The 13,884-nt window shown below is 45.2% G+C and overlaps 1 protein-coding gene across 1 annotated transcript in view; it reads left to right on the top strand.

The window, feature by feature from the left end:
* Positions 1–13,884, top strand: part of TET3 (tet methylcytosine dioxygenase 3) — a 386,815-nt gene that overhangs the window by 327,522 nt on the left and 45,409 nt on the right. The window contains exon 10 of the mRNA XM_078666542.1: positions 9,186–9,522. Coding sequence (XP_078522668.1) covers positions 9,186–9,522 — 337 coding nt within the window. The remainder of the gene's footprint in view (positions 1–9,185; positions 9,523–13,884) is intronic.

The raw sequence follows: 13,884 nt of genomic DNA, 5'->3' as shown, positions 1-13,884 counted from the left end.
AAAGAGTACAAAGCATACATATATAACAAATGTTTTCACATTTAATATTCCAAAGCTAAGTTCTAAAGTGCAGCGTGCGGAGGTAGAACCGTCGTAATAGACTAATAAATATTTTCAATAAAGCATAAATCAGGTTAAGTAACAACAGGAGAAATCTAAACATCGAACACACTCCAATATTTATCATAATTTTTGAGAGCCCCTGATCTAAGGGCATATTTTTTCTCCCTACCCTGGATTCGCTGTAATTTTACCTTCCATGCCTGGAAGGATGGGACAGAATCTGTTCTCCAGGACTGTAATATAAGGGATTTAGCTATTAGAGAAGCTATAAAAAGGGGCTCATCATATTGGGTGTGGAAAGGAGAGCAGCCTATGAGGGGAATTAGGTCGTTGAATATAATATTTGTTTTAAGGACGATTGAAAGATATTTTTCTATTTCCTTCCATAAAACCTGGATTTTTGGACACTCCCAGATAATGTGTTTCCAAGTGCCTTTTTCTTCACATCGAAAGCATTTGCCGGCTACGAGGGGGAAGATATCATGTAAAAAGGAGGGGGTTCTATATATTATCTATTTATTGTAGAATTGCATACGTTTAAAGTTTGCTCCTCGAAAGATGGTTTTATTGAATTTGTTTATTTTGTCCCAAACCTGTTGATTAATTATAATATCTTCCCTTTTTTTCCATCGTTCAATTATCTTGCTGTAAAAGTCCTGGTCCTTACTTTCTATTAATATTTTAATCCAGATACTCATTTTCTTTTGTGTTTTATTATTAAGGGCAGTGGAAATATTTTCTTTGTGGGATACATTTCCTATATTGAGTTCCCTGAGTTTTGGACTTATCGTAATAAATGACCAGTTCAGAATTGTGTGCGAGTGAATTAACTGGCTGTAAATTTCATCCCAAGATTTCCACCTATTTCCCAGTAGGAAGTCTTCAATTTTTTCAAAACCATTTTGCTTCCAAAGAGTTATTATATTTTTGTCCATACAACCTGCTTCTCCCAGGCTAAAATTCATTAAATTCGTGTAACACCAAAAACTTGACAAGAGGACGGCCGTTCCTAGATCCTGTTCCACAGATAGTACTCACAACAGACGCATCCCTCACAGGATGGGGAGCCCATCTCTTACAATATACCTCACAAGGCCAATGGAACAACCAATAAAAAATGTTCCATATCAACCATCTAGAGCTGCTAGCAATCTTCCTAGCACTCAAAACGTTTCAATTGCAAGTACGAAACAAAGCTGTCTTAATCCGGACGGACAATATGACAGCCATGTACTATATACAAAAACAGGGGGGGGCCACACTCTCTACAACTGTCCCAGCTCGCGCAGAACATTTGGAGATGGGCCATTCCTCAAAACATACACCTGACTGTAGAACACCTTCCAGGAATTCACAAATCAGATAGCAGATCTGTTGAGTCGACAGTCACAACAGATTCACGAATGGGAAATACATCCACAAGTGCTTCAACCATTCTTCCAAATGTGGGGGCATCCACAGATAGATCTGTTTGCCACCCACGAAAACGCAAAATGCCCAACCTTCGCCGCCAGGTTTCCACACCCACAGTCGGAAAGGAATGCGATATGGATGAACTGGTCAGGCAGATTTGCGTACGCCTTTCCTCCTCTCCAACTCATTCCACTAGTAGTGCGCAAACTCAGACAACAGTCTCTCAAGCTAATACTAGTAGCTCCCACATGGGCACGCCAGCCGTGGTTCACAACACTACTAGATCTCTTGCTGGTTGCACATCAAAAGTTAAAGCTCATGCCCTCCCTGTTAACACAGAACCATGGAGAAATAAGACACCCAGAACCAAGCCAACTGAATTTGGCGATCTGGCTCCTGAAGTCTTAGAGTTTGGTTACTTAAACCTACCACCAGACTGTATGAACACAATTAAGTAAGCTAGAAGACCCACTACAAGAGCGTGTTATGCCGCTAAGTGGAAAAGATTTGTAATATATTGTAACAATAATCACATTGATCCACTGGATGCTTCCATCCAAAATATCATTTGTTACCTTTTACATCTACAAAGGTTCAATTTAGCTTACTCTTCCATACGCCTGCATCTGGCAGCAATTGCAGCCTATCTACAGAATAGGTAACATCTATCTCTCTTCAGAGTACCTGCAATAAAAGCATTCATGGAAGGAATAAAACAAATAATCCCACCTAGGTTACCACCTTCTCCGATATGGAACCTAAACATTGTCCTTACAAGACTTATGGGACCCCCTTTTGAGCCTTTACACAAGTGTGAATTGCAATGCCTAACATGGAAAACTGCTTTTCTTGGTGCCATCACCTCTCTCAGAAGAGTTAGTGAAATACAAGCATTCACAATACAAGAACCATTTTTTCAAATACATCCTAATAAAGTGGTTCTTAGGCCTAATCAAGAATTCCTGCCAAAGGTTATTTTTAACCAATCAGTAGAGCTACCTGTGTTTTTCCAAAACCCATTCTCTGTGGCAGAAAGGGCTTTACACACCTCAGATGTTAGAAGAGCCCTGTTATACTACACAGATAAGACTAAATCCTTTAGAAAGACAAAACAATTATTTGTATCTTTCTCTCCCCCACACAAAGGCAACCCCATCTCTAAGGGGGGAATCGCCAGGTGGATTGTAAAGTGTATACAAATATGCTATCAAAAAGCTAAACGTACACTAACAGTTCCTCCTAGAGCACACTCCACTGGCAAACTAGGAGCCTCTATGGCTTTCTTAGGAAATATACCACTAGAGGACATATGCAAGGCAGCAACATGGTCTACACTATGTTATGTTACGTGGATTTGTACTGCGCACAGCTGCCCCAGCTAAGGGGCGTCCTGGCGCATGGCAAGGTAACACGCAACAGCCACAAGAAACACAACAGCTAAAAAGAAGGAACCAGGTTAAAATAAGAAAGTTTTAATAGCCTTACGGAAAGAAAAAAGATCCTCCAACAACCGAATCCCCACCGGAAGGGAATTCCACAGTTCGGCTGCTTTAACCCGGAAGGAACGACCACCAACACGGCACAGCTTGTATCTGGGAGTGATAGTGAGAGCTTGGCCCAGAGATCTCAAATGCCGAGTGGGGACATACCAAGACAGGAGGTCCATAAGAATTTGAGGAGCCGTACCATTTAGGATCTTGAAGGCTAAACACAGTACCTTGAATTGGATTCTAGCCCTGACTGGCAACCAGTGCAACGCTTTCAAAGTACTGGCAACAGGGCAGGATCTAGGAAGACCAACAATTGCTCTAGCGGCGGCATTCTGCACCCGATGGAGGCGGGTGACTTCGGCCAGGTTAGCGCCCACCAGGAGAGAGCTGGCATAATCCAGGCGCGATATAACAGTCGCCTGTATTACCAGCTGCCGGGTGCGGGGGTCGAAGAACTTCAGGACTGGACGCAGAGCCCGGAGGATTCCAAAGCAGCAGGCAGCCGTTTTCTTCGTATGCCCCACAAAACTGAGAGTGGGATCCATCCACACTCCCAAGTTTCTCAATTCTGTCACCGGAAGAGGGGCCGACCCAAGCTCCGAAGGCCACCACCTATCCCCCCAGAGATCCGCCCTTCTACCGATGATCATGATCTCGGTTTTCTTCGCGTTGAGCTGGAGACAGTTGGCCTTCATCCAGCTTGCCACCGCCCTAAGTCCACTCTGAAACCTGGGTGCATCCTGGTCCGCATCCCCGCTGATCGTAACCGCTAGCTGGGTGTCATCGGCATATGACACCATGGTCATACCCCACTGCCTGACAACCTCAGCCAGCGGTCTCACGTATAGATTAAACAACGTGGGGCTCAGCGAGGATCCCTGCGGCACTCCCTGTTTCAGAGGATGGAACTTGGACTGGAACGGTGGCACCGCAACGCTGAAGAAGCGACCATCGAGGAAGGACCGGAACCACTGGAGGGCGGATCCCCCCACTCCTATCTCCTCCAGGCGATGCAACAGGATAGGATGAGAGACAGTATCAAAGGCGGCGCTTAGATCTAATAGTACAAGCGCCGCCGTCTGTCCTGCATCCATCACTGTGCGAAGATGTTCAGCCATGGTGAGAAGGGCGGTCTCCGTGCTGTGTCCAGCACGGAACCCGTTCTGGGTGGGGTCTAAGATGTTAGCTCGAGTGAGGTGGTCGGAGAGAACCTTGTTAACATGGGCCTCCACGACTTTGGTCGGCCAGGGGAGCAGGGAAATAGGCCGATAGCTTTCCGGCTTTTCCGGGTCCAAGGAGGGTTTCTTTAAAATAGGAGAAACCACAGCCCGCTTCCAACTTGCTGGAACCGTACCCGAAGCCAGCGAGATGTTAATCAGGGAGAGTACCGAAGTACGACCCATAAACAGCTGGTCTCTAAAAAGGGCTGGCTTAAGCGGATCGGCGGGCGACCCGGATTTCACCTGCTGAGTCAAGATGTCAAATCCCTCAGTTGTCAACGGGGGCAACACATGCAGCAGAGAATCTCCAGAGATGTTACATAGAGTACCTGCCGGTGGCCTAGTATCAGCGAATGTCAAGTAGATGTTCTGAACTTTTTCTAAAAAGAACAGGGCAAGGGCCTCACAATGCGCCGTGGAACTCGTTATAGTTGCCGAGGCCCGCTTTGCCACAAGATCCTTTACCACTTTGAAGATGGTTTTTGATGGGTTAGGGCTATTTCCGAACTCCGCAGCATAGAAAGCTGCCCGGGCCCGGCATATAGCACGATGGTAAATTTTAACGGCAGCGAGGTAGATGACCTTCTTCCCGCTGTCGTACACCTTCCGCCATTCCCTCTCTGCTCGCCTACAACTACCCTTGAGTGCACGTAATGCACTATCATACCAAGGGCTTGACTCCCGGGAACTAATTTTCCTAGTCGAGATGGGAATCAGGGAGTCAAGTGCCTTAGTGATCCACGAGCAGAACCGATCGTAGCCTGCATCTACATCCTCCAGAGGTCCCAACGGCGCTGCAGCGAGGGCTCTATGAAGGTCCTCAAGTCTCAATTTACTCCAATGCCGTGTGGAGACCATCCTTGCGGGAGCGGATGGAGAAATTCCCGGCACGGGGACATCGATGGCCACTAAAGAGTGGTCCGTCCAGCCGAGCGGAGTTACGGCCGTAACTGTGGCCTCTGTCAAGTTCGTAAAGAACGGATCTAACGTATGGCCGCCTACATGTGTGGGATGCCGCACTATTTGATGGAGTTGAAGAGCCTCCAGATCGGCTAGAATACAGCACACCGTAGGGATATTCTGATTCTCAAAATGCAGATTAAGGTCCCCCAAGATAGAGAAATTGGCACACCCCACCGCCAGCGAACTAACAGCATCAGGGAAGGCAGCCTTAAATGCCACCTCACTTCCCGGTGGGCGATAAACTACCATCCCTGAAAGGGAAAACTTGAGGGTTAACCAAAATTTTAAAGACAGCACTCTCGCAGCCTGCGATGTTAAGGGCAGACCAACAACAAGAGAGACTAGATCTCACTGCGAGAGCGATGCCCCCTCCCCTAGTCGATCGATTCAGGGTGAAAACCGAAAAATCAGAGGGAAATGCCAGATTAATAATGGCCGTATCATCATCCTTCAGCCACGTTTCCGTGATAGCCACGATGTCAGGGGCCTCATCTCGCATCAAGTCCCTAACGGCTTGGTGGTGTAGAACTAGAGACCTCGCATTAAAGCTCCGGATACGCAGAGCATGAACCTGACGGTTGCTGCGCGAAGCGACCGGTAGAGCCTCCTGGCATATCTTAACCGGAGAGTCCACTGCCCACTGGCCACAGGCGCACTGATAAGGGCCACAGAGCGGGTGTGAAGGTGCATGTATACATCTCGGGACAGAACGTCCTAAGAACCGCAGTTTGGCGGCAGTATATACAATCATAGCGCAATCCCGTGTAGCTGAACCTGAGACTAAAAATACCTAAGATCTGCCGCGCCCTGCGCGTCCTTGGCGCGGACGGGCGCAGACGGGCAGGACTCAGGCACGACTCCGGCTAAGCGACGGCGTCCCACTGCGCGATCCCGCTGCGCGGGGGAGGACGACTTTAAGTAGGCGAGGCGATCAGCACGCCGAGCGTAAAGACGCTCCAAGATGGCGCTCGTGAAAGATCTAAATAGCCCAAGGCAAGATGGCGCCCACCGAACCAACCCCGGGACCCAGACCCGCCAAACGGCGGTGCGTTAACTCATTTAGATGCAGGTGAGAGGGCTGGAAGATGCTCCCAGGCAAATCGCCTAAAAACAGGGGAAAACGAAATTAAAATACACAAATACAAAACGGGCAGTTTAAAATAAGCAGCGCAGCAGCAGCGCGACCTGCAGCAAAGCCAGTACCTTGACCAGGCTACTGGTGACGAGTCCGCCTTAAGTAGGCGAGGCGATCAGCACACCGAGCGTAAAGACGCTCCAAAGATGGCGCTCGTGAGAGATCTAAATAGCCCAAGGCAAGATGGCGCCCACCAAACCAACCCCGGGACCCAGACCCGCCAAACGGCGGTGCGTTAACTCATTTAGATGCAGGTGAGAGGGCTGGAAGATGCTCCCAGGCAAATCGCCTAAAAACAGGGGAAAACGAAATTAAAATACACAAATACAAAACGGGCAGTTTAAAATAAGCAGCGCAGCAGCAGCGCGACCTGCAGCAAAGCCAGGACCTTGACCTTGACTACACACCTTCACTAAACACTATTGTGTTGATGTGCAGGCCAAGCAGCAAGCTGCAGTGGGCCAAGCTGTCCTTAGAACACTGTTTCAAAATACTGCAACGGATACAAGCGACCACCGCTAGGGGAGACACTGCTGCACCATCAATGCAAAAGTGTACGATCTGCAGCTCATATGCCTCGAACGGAAAATGCTACTTACCAGTATGCATCTGTTCTTGGTATGTAGAGCTGCAGATTCGTACACGCCCTCCCGCCTCTCCGGGACTTGTATCCGTTCCAGTTCTCATCTTATTTAGATCTACACGCATGGACATCCTTTCTTTTTACTTATACTAACTCCATCATTTCCCATCATAGCGAAAAACAATCTGAGGCTGGAGTCGATGACCATGCGCAGTATTGTCCAAGGGAGTAGTCACCTATCCCGTGACTACAAAGACTTCTTCCAAGAAGACAACAACCTGCAATCATCTGAGTCCAACACCAGGTGGCGATCTATTGCAAAAGTGTACGAATCTGCAGCTCTACATGCCAAGAGCAGATGCATACTGGTAAGTAGCATTTTCCTTTATCAGGTTCTTAAGAGTGTAGAAGAGCCTGCTTACCCTTCCATCCTCACGCCTCTCAGTCCTCCATGACCTTTGGAACAAATGTATCCGTTAAGAGTTACTAACCTTTAAATTTGTTGGTGACTGGACTGTTTAAAATTGTTTGCAGGTCGGATGCATGACGGAACGTCACATTCCATTGTAACGCATGCCGTTACAATGCAAATGCTATTACCACACAACCTTTACAATGCATGCCTTTATAACACATATGCCTTTACAACTAATTCCGTTGTAAAAACATGAATGGGGCGTGGCCTGAAGCACCTCTCTGCAACGCAGCCCTGTGGCGCTTACTGGAGGTACCTGGTGGGCTAGTTGCCCCCCCAGGGACCCCCAGTATTGAAGGGGAATTAATTCCCCAATTTACAACGCGCCACAGGGCTCGAGTGTGTTTTTGTGAGGGGTCGGGGCCTAGGGACAATCGCGTCTTTTTAAAAATAGAAAATTTGAAAGGGGGCTGGGTGGCCCCCCTTCCTTTTACTTTTTTTGGACCCTGGGGACCCCATCCGCCAGTGCCTGACCGCCGAATATATATTTTTACATTTTTTTTTTTTTACGAGAAGGGGGCCGCGTGGCCCCTCTCCCGTGGGCAATTCCGGGCCCCGGGGACCCCATTCCCCAGGGGCGGCTTTTTTTAAATATATATATATATATATATATATATATATATATCTTTTCTTAATGGGGAGGGGGGCTGCGTGGCCCCCCTCACGGGCCACTAGTAGCCCCGGGACCCCATCCCCCGGGGCTTGCCCTCACCGTTGGGGACCGTGGGTGGATCTCCAATCCCCCCACGGTCCCTCCGGCTCCCCGCCTCCTGCGGGAGCCGGCATTGCTTTTCCATATGGGGAGCAGCTAACATGCTGCTCCCCATATGGAAAAGCAAATTGCTTTGCTTCATTGAAGCGAGAGCAGTTTTCCCTGCTCTCGCTTCAATGAAGCAAAGCAGAGTTTGCAATGGCATAGGTATAGCTTGTTCATTGGATTCTTAGTTGGATTATATTCCATAATTCCTTCCAGTAAGGCCATGGATTTTTAGTCAGACAGTTATGGACTAAAAATCCATGGCCTTACTGGAATGGATTATGGGATATGATCCAACTAAGAATTCAATGAACAAGCTATACCTAAGTTGTTGATGTACTTGAAAAAATATAAGGTATGACCAACTATATTCGTTTTACGAGAAATCAGTGTTGGATGCTAGCGCATTAGAAATATATTGCCATCACCCTTCCTTCTCCCCTTAGGTCCTACTGACACTCCTACCTTAGAGTGAGGGACCAAGTTGAAGTGCAGAAAAAGCAAAAAAATGAACTAAGAAATACTGTTACTATTGTGATTGGTAAGCACCTTTTGATCAATTTGAGAACACCATGATTCTTTCCTGGGTGCTTAGTTTGCATATATAAAAACATGTATAAGGCTTTTTACATGTGTTGCCGCATCCCTTGTGAAAATGTTCCTATGGATGGAAATCAATTTGATAACATCATGGTCCTGTCCTCTGACGTAAGTGTTAGGTTAGCCTTGACATAGGAGCGGGCAAAAGGCATACTGCTATATCTAGCAGCACTTGAACTTCTCTCATCCGTCACAACACTCCCTCTGAATCCTGACTAGCATCAGTCAGGATGGCACAATATGACTGACTGACCAACATAGGTGTCAAAGGTTGTGTTCACTATTAGCATTTTAAGGGTTAATTTGTCTTTCTGGGGATATGAAAACAATAGGGTTGTATGTGATGGAGGTACTATTTTAAATTTTTTATTTTAAGCAATGCTGATAATACAGTGAAAGTTTTCAAAAGCCTATATTCAATAGATACTTTATTGTAAGCTTTCACTTTTCTTTTACATCTTTTAATTGTCATTCTTTGAACTTTAGGTGTGTACTTTAACAAAGGAAGATAATCGTACGACTGGAAAGATTCCAGAGGATGAGCAACTTCACGTGCTTCCACTGTATAAAGTATCAAACACTGATGAGTTTGGCAGTGAAGAAAATCAAGCTGAAAAGATAAAAAATGGTGGTATCCAGGTGCTCAGTGCATTCCCCCGAGAGGTCAGAAAGTTGGCAGAGCCAGCTAAATCTTGTCGGCAAAGGCAGTTGGAAGCCAGAAAAGCTGCTGCTGAGAGAAAGAAAATGATTAAAGACAAGTTAATGACCCCCGAGAAGCCCAAGCAAGATTCCTTAACCATGCAAATGCTTAAAAATAATACAGGTAAACAATTAAGTTGCCTTTATTAAGATCGTCAAAGTCTTCTCCTGGCCATATCTTATTCTGTGTGTTTTTTTTCTTTGTGTGTCTGACCTAGAAACAGTTATAGGTTTTTTCACCTGTCTCGTGAATTCAAAAGTAATTAATAAAAACATAAAAATGCTTTTGGTCAGCCATTGGTCTGTTCAGCTGTCATTCACGTTTTGTTTCTGTCCATCAAAGCATACATCATGGAACACTTGGTCAGCTCATTTCAGCAACTGGTTCTCTTGCGCAGCAAATTAAGGCATTTTTTATGATTAGATGCACACAGCTACCTAACTAGAAGCGCACTTCGTTGCCAGGGCTGGTGGGCAGTACTTTGCCAATGCTTATTTCTTTCCATTCTCTATCCTTCTTAGATCTATGTTAGCCAAGGCTTTTCAACTTTACTAAAATTGTGCATATATTATCTATGTACAGGGACCCTCACACCGCTTGCTCCATTCATTGGTCTGTGGTTTCATTCACATTGTTCTTCATCCTCAACCATATACATTGTGGGGCAGTCATCTGTCAACCCACATCAGCCACTGACTAACTTCACTTTGAGTGACAGTTTCTGCCCTTTTACAGAATACACATCCACCATTAAGAAGTTCCCTTCAGTACTAAGGACTACTATGGCAGGATTTTGCTTTGTGAGGTTGAAAGATATTTGTGCTTTTAGTCAATGTTTTTGTAATATATATAAAAACAGCTCCGACGGATCCTAAAAAAATAAAAGTTCATAGCATTTTTGGCTGTACACATGCATGTGTGACATACTTCTGCATTCTAGTGTTGGGTTTGGAAGTTTTAAGTTTTTGTTCAAAGAAGTTTCTTAGACTCAAAAGGTATCCTATGCCTTCTCCCTTAGTAGGGTATGTACATAGTCATCCTGCCATCGGGTTCAAATGTATACTGAAGTGGGTCCTGGACTTGATGCATTCGATGTTCGTGTTTCAAGTGCCCATGTTAAGAAATTGAACCCCTGTCACTGAGAAAAGCACTTCACGGGCAACCGCTATAAATATATATTTATTTTTTTCTGCGTCAACCTCTGTTGGAGATTGTAAAATAACACTTGGACGTCAGGGCTCCATCTTTTCACATTCCATTGAGTTCAGGGAGCGAGGGCTTCAAAACGTGATTTAACATATACCCTATAAGAAAATGTCCTTGGGGCGATGTAAAATACCCCTGGACTGATTAACTCAGGGTGTGTAATCTGTGCCTTTCCCCAGATTACAAGGGCACAACGTGTGCATTCTACTTAGCGTTTTGCTTTAAAAAAGCCCTTCGTCAGCATAGAGATCAACTCCTGGTGCATATCATGATGCAACCCCAATCCTTCGATGCCGCACGTGACATATTTTGCAAGGCCGATCCCCTCAATGCAGAGGAAGAGGAACAAGAGGATATCCAAACCCAAGGCCTGCCTGCATATCAGCCTATTCCACAGGTAATCCAACCCATGCCTCTGAGCCAGAAGAACTGGAAAATGTTCCGCCATGTCTATTTCTGACCTCTAACCAAATCGTCCCTAAGGGTTGTGAGTATGGCTGAACCCCAACACCATAAAGCTCACAAACAGCCACACACCAAGTTGGAGCACAGCCTATAAGAGAAAGACTTTCTTGTGGAAATGTTGTCTACGTATATGTGCTTATTGTTTATCTCGACCTTACAAGTAACTATGTTGCCATGCTCTAATAACTGTGTAACCTTTGAAACGATGTAACCTGTAACTATGATCTGATACTCATGTAAAGCGCTCAGATACCTCTGGGTCTAGCCAACGCTATGTAAAACCTTTCAAATAAATAAGTAAATAAGTTGGAGTGCTCCATGCAGTTTCTTCCAATGTTGAAGGGGATGCTCAAGCTGGCCTCTGCACAAGATACACCCCACCAGAAAAGGAGCGCAGGTTAATTGACTGCAGGGAAGAGGGTCACAGTGGGAACCGCTATGCACTGGTGGTATACAAACTCTATGGACCTGCTCTTACAATACTTTAGGGTCCAGCCTTGCATAAATCACATAAAGCAATTCAGAAGAACTGCAGGTATACAAACTCACTTCACCTCCTTGTTGTAATACTTTAATAGAGAGAGTTCTGGTATTTCTCTGGACTATAAAACTCCATGCCCAATCCTGTCTGCCGCTGCTTGTTCTCAACCAGGAGGGGGGAAGGTTCTGGGAGTATTCCTCCGAGAAACGTTTTGAAAATTGGTGTATTTTGTTGCTATGTTCAGCAATATTTCTGTGATAAATAGACAAACATAGAGTTCTTATGCTGGCTTCAGCCTGCCACCCTCCCTCTACCCAGCATATGGTGTTACGGCCAGAGCTTCGAACTTGGGAACTGGGGAACCAGGTTTACTTCCCAGAATGAAATCCTGTGATTCTGGGCTAATCACGTAATCTCAAATTTGCCTATGAAAAATTTGTGACCTTGTGTAATATAATTGGCGCTCATGAGAGCCCTTAATTACTTCAGGTCACTTTTTCCTTATATAAAAACTGCACAAAGATGTTATAAACAAAGCCATAACATAACGAAAGACCAATAGATACCCATTTAGTGCTTGATTTGTACAAAATGAAACTAGAAAATCTTGATAAATTACGGCTACCCTACTTAAATTGCGTGATCATAGGCAAATATTTTATTTCACCAAAACTCAATTTTCTTCATTATCACGTATGAAAGCACTATGAAATATTTGAGTTTAGAATATCAGTTGTACAAAAGGTGTGGCTAAAAAACCAAATAGTCTCAAAGTTTCAACGTCGGATAGCTACATATAAAAGAACACTTAAATGAAAAATACATTTTAAAAAGTTGGTACTCCGTGGCAAATGCACTATGGTACATTATGAATGCCTATTAGTAAATACACTGCAGGGGTCTGTGTGTAACCAGCAAACCACAGAATTAAATCTTGGTTGGTGCAGCGGAGAATTGTGACCTGTGTATTTTTAGTACTATGAGGTCACTGCCTGTGACATAAATTACTGTGAATATGCAAACTATTATTTTAAACATGAATTAGACACAATATGATAGACTGCTACAAAATACGCAAGATTTTTAAGCTAAAATGGTGCTTCAAAAATATAGATTTTAGTAATATCGAAACTGTAATTAATGTTTGTTTAGATTTTTGTAAAGTGCATGGCTACCCACGGGTTTCCCAGCGCTAAGTGAGTGTGTTGAGAGCAAGAGTGAAAGATTGGACGGCTAAAGTGGGAACAACCATGCCTTGAGCTTCTTCCAAAAGCTGGGTTCCTCTTAAAGCAGTCTCAGCTCCCGGGGCTTAGAGTTCCAAAGCTTCGGGACCGGGTTTAAAAATGATCTGCCTCCCCATCTTGATCTCTTAGTTCTTAAAGTTCCCATGAGGCGGTCTTGTGAGGACCTAAGACATATTGTCTGTACATATGGGAAGATGAGGTCCTTGATTTTAAGAGGGCCCCTGCCATTCATTATGAGCCGAGCTGAGTGATTTAAACATGATCCTGGCACCAGTAGGCAGCCAGTGAAGCAGTTTCAGGGACGCCTCTACGGATTAGTGTCTTTGGATTTTGAGAAGTAGCCTGGACACTGCATTTTGTGCGATCTGCAGACTATTTGTGGCATATGTCAGTGAGCTCAAATACAGGGAGTTGCCCTAGTCCAACCGGGACACCAATAGGAATTGGATCACAATTCTTATTAGATGTTCCGGGATGAGCCCTATGACCTTCCGGATCATTTTAAGTAGGCCAAAAGATGTGGTCTCTAACTATTTAGTTTGATCGTCCATCATTAGTGCTTTATCAAGCCACATGCCCAGATTCTTTATAGGGGATTTTGGAATGGGAGGGTTTCCCATGCCTTTTGGCTAGCTGATCACAGGCCTGGGACAGTGGTTATCCCCCAGAATCATCAGTTCTGTTTTGTTGCAGATTAATTTTAGGCAACAGTTGGCCATCCAGTTAGACACATTTTGCAGACAGGGCACTAATTGATGATGTTTTGAGATTGGGCCATTCGCAAAGCAGACCACCAACTGTGTGCCATCCGCAAAGGAGACAATAGACAGCACAAACCCCTGTACAATTTTCGTCACTGGCCACATATAAATGTTGAACAACATGGGGCTGAATGACTAGCCCTGTGGTACTCCACATATGGCTAGCATAGTGGTCCAGTGGTTTCCATGATCTATCCATCAAAGAGGAGGTGAGCCACTCTAGGGCTTTACCTTGAATCCTGACTTCCCCAAGCCTTCTTAACAGGTGGTCTACGGTGTCCAGGAGCAGAATTGCGGCAGAGCCCCCACCTGTTCCAGGATGCTTTCA

The sequence above is a fragment of the Lissotriton helveticus genome, chromosome 11 (genome assembly GCF_964261635.1).
Source record: "Lissotriton helveticus chromosome 11, aLisHel1.1, whole genome shotgun sequence".
In the NCBI taxonomy this organism is placed as follows: domain Eukaryota; kingdom Metazoa; phylum Chordata; class Amphibia; order Caudata; family Salamandridae; genus Lissotriton; species Lissotriton helveticus.
This window is presented reverse-complemented; position numbering and strand designations above follow the sequence as displayed.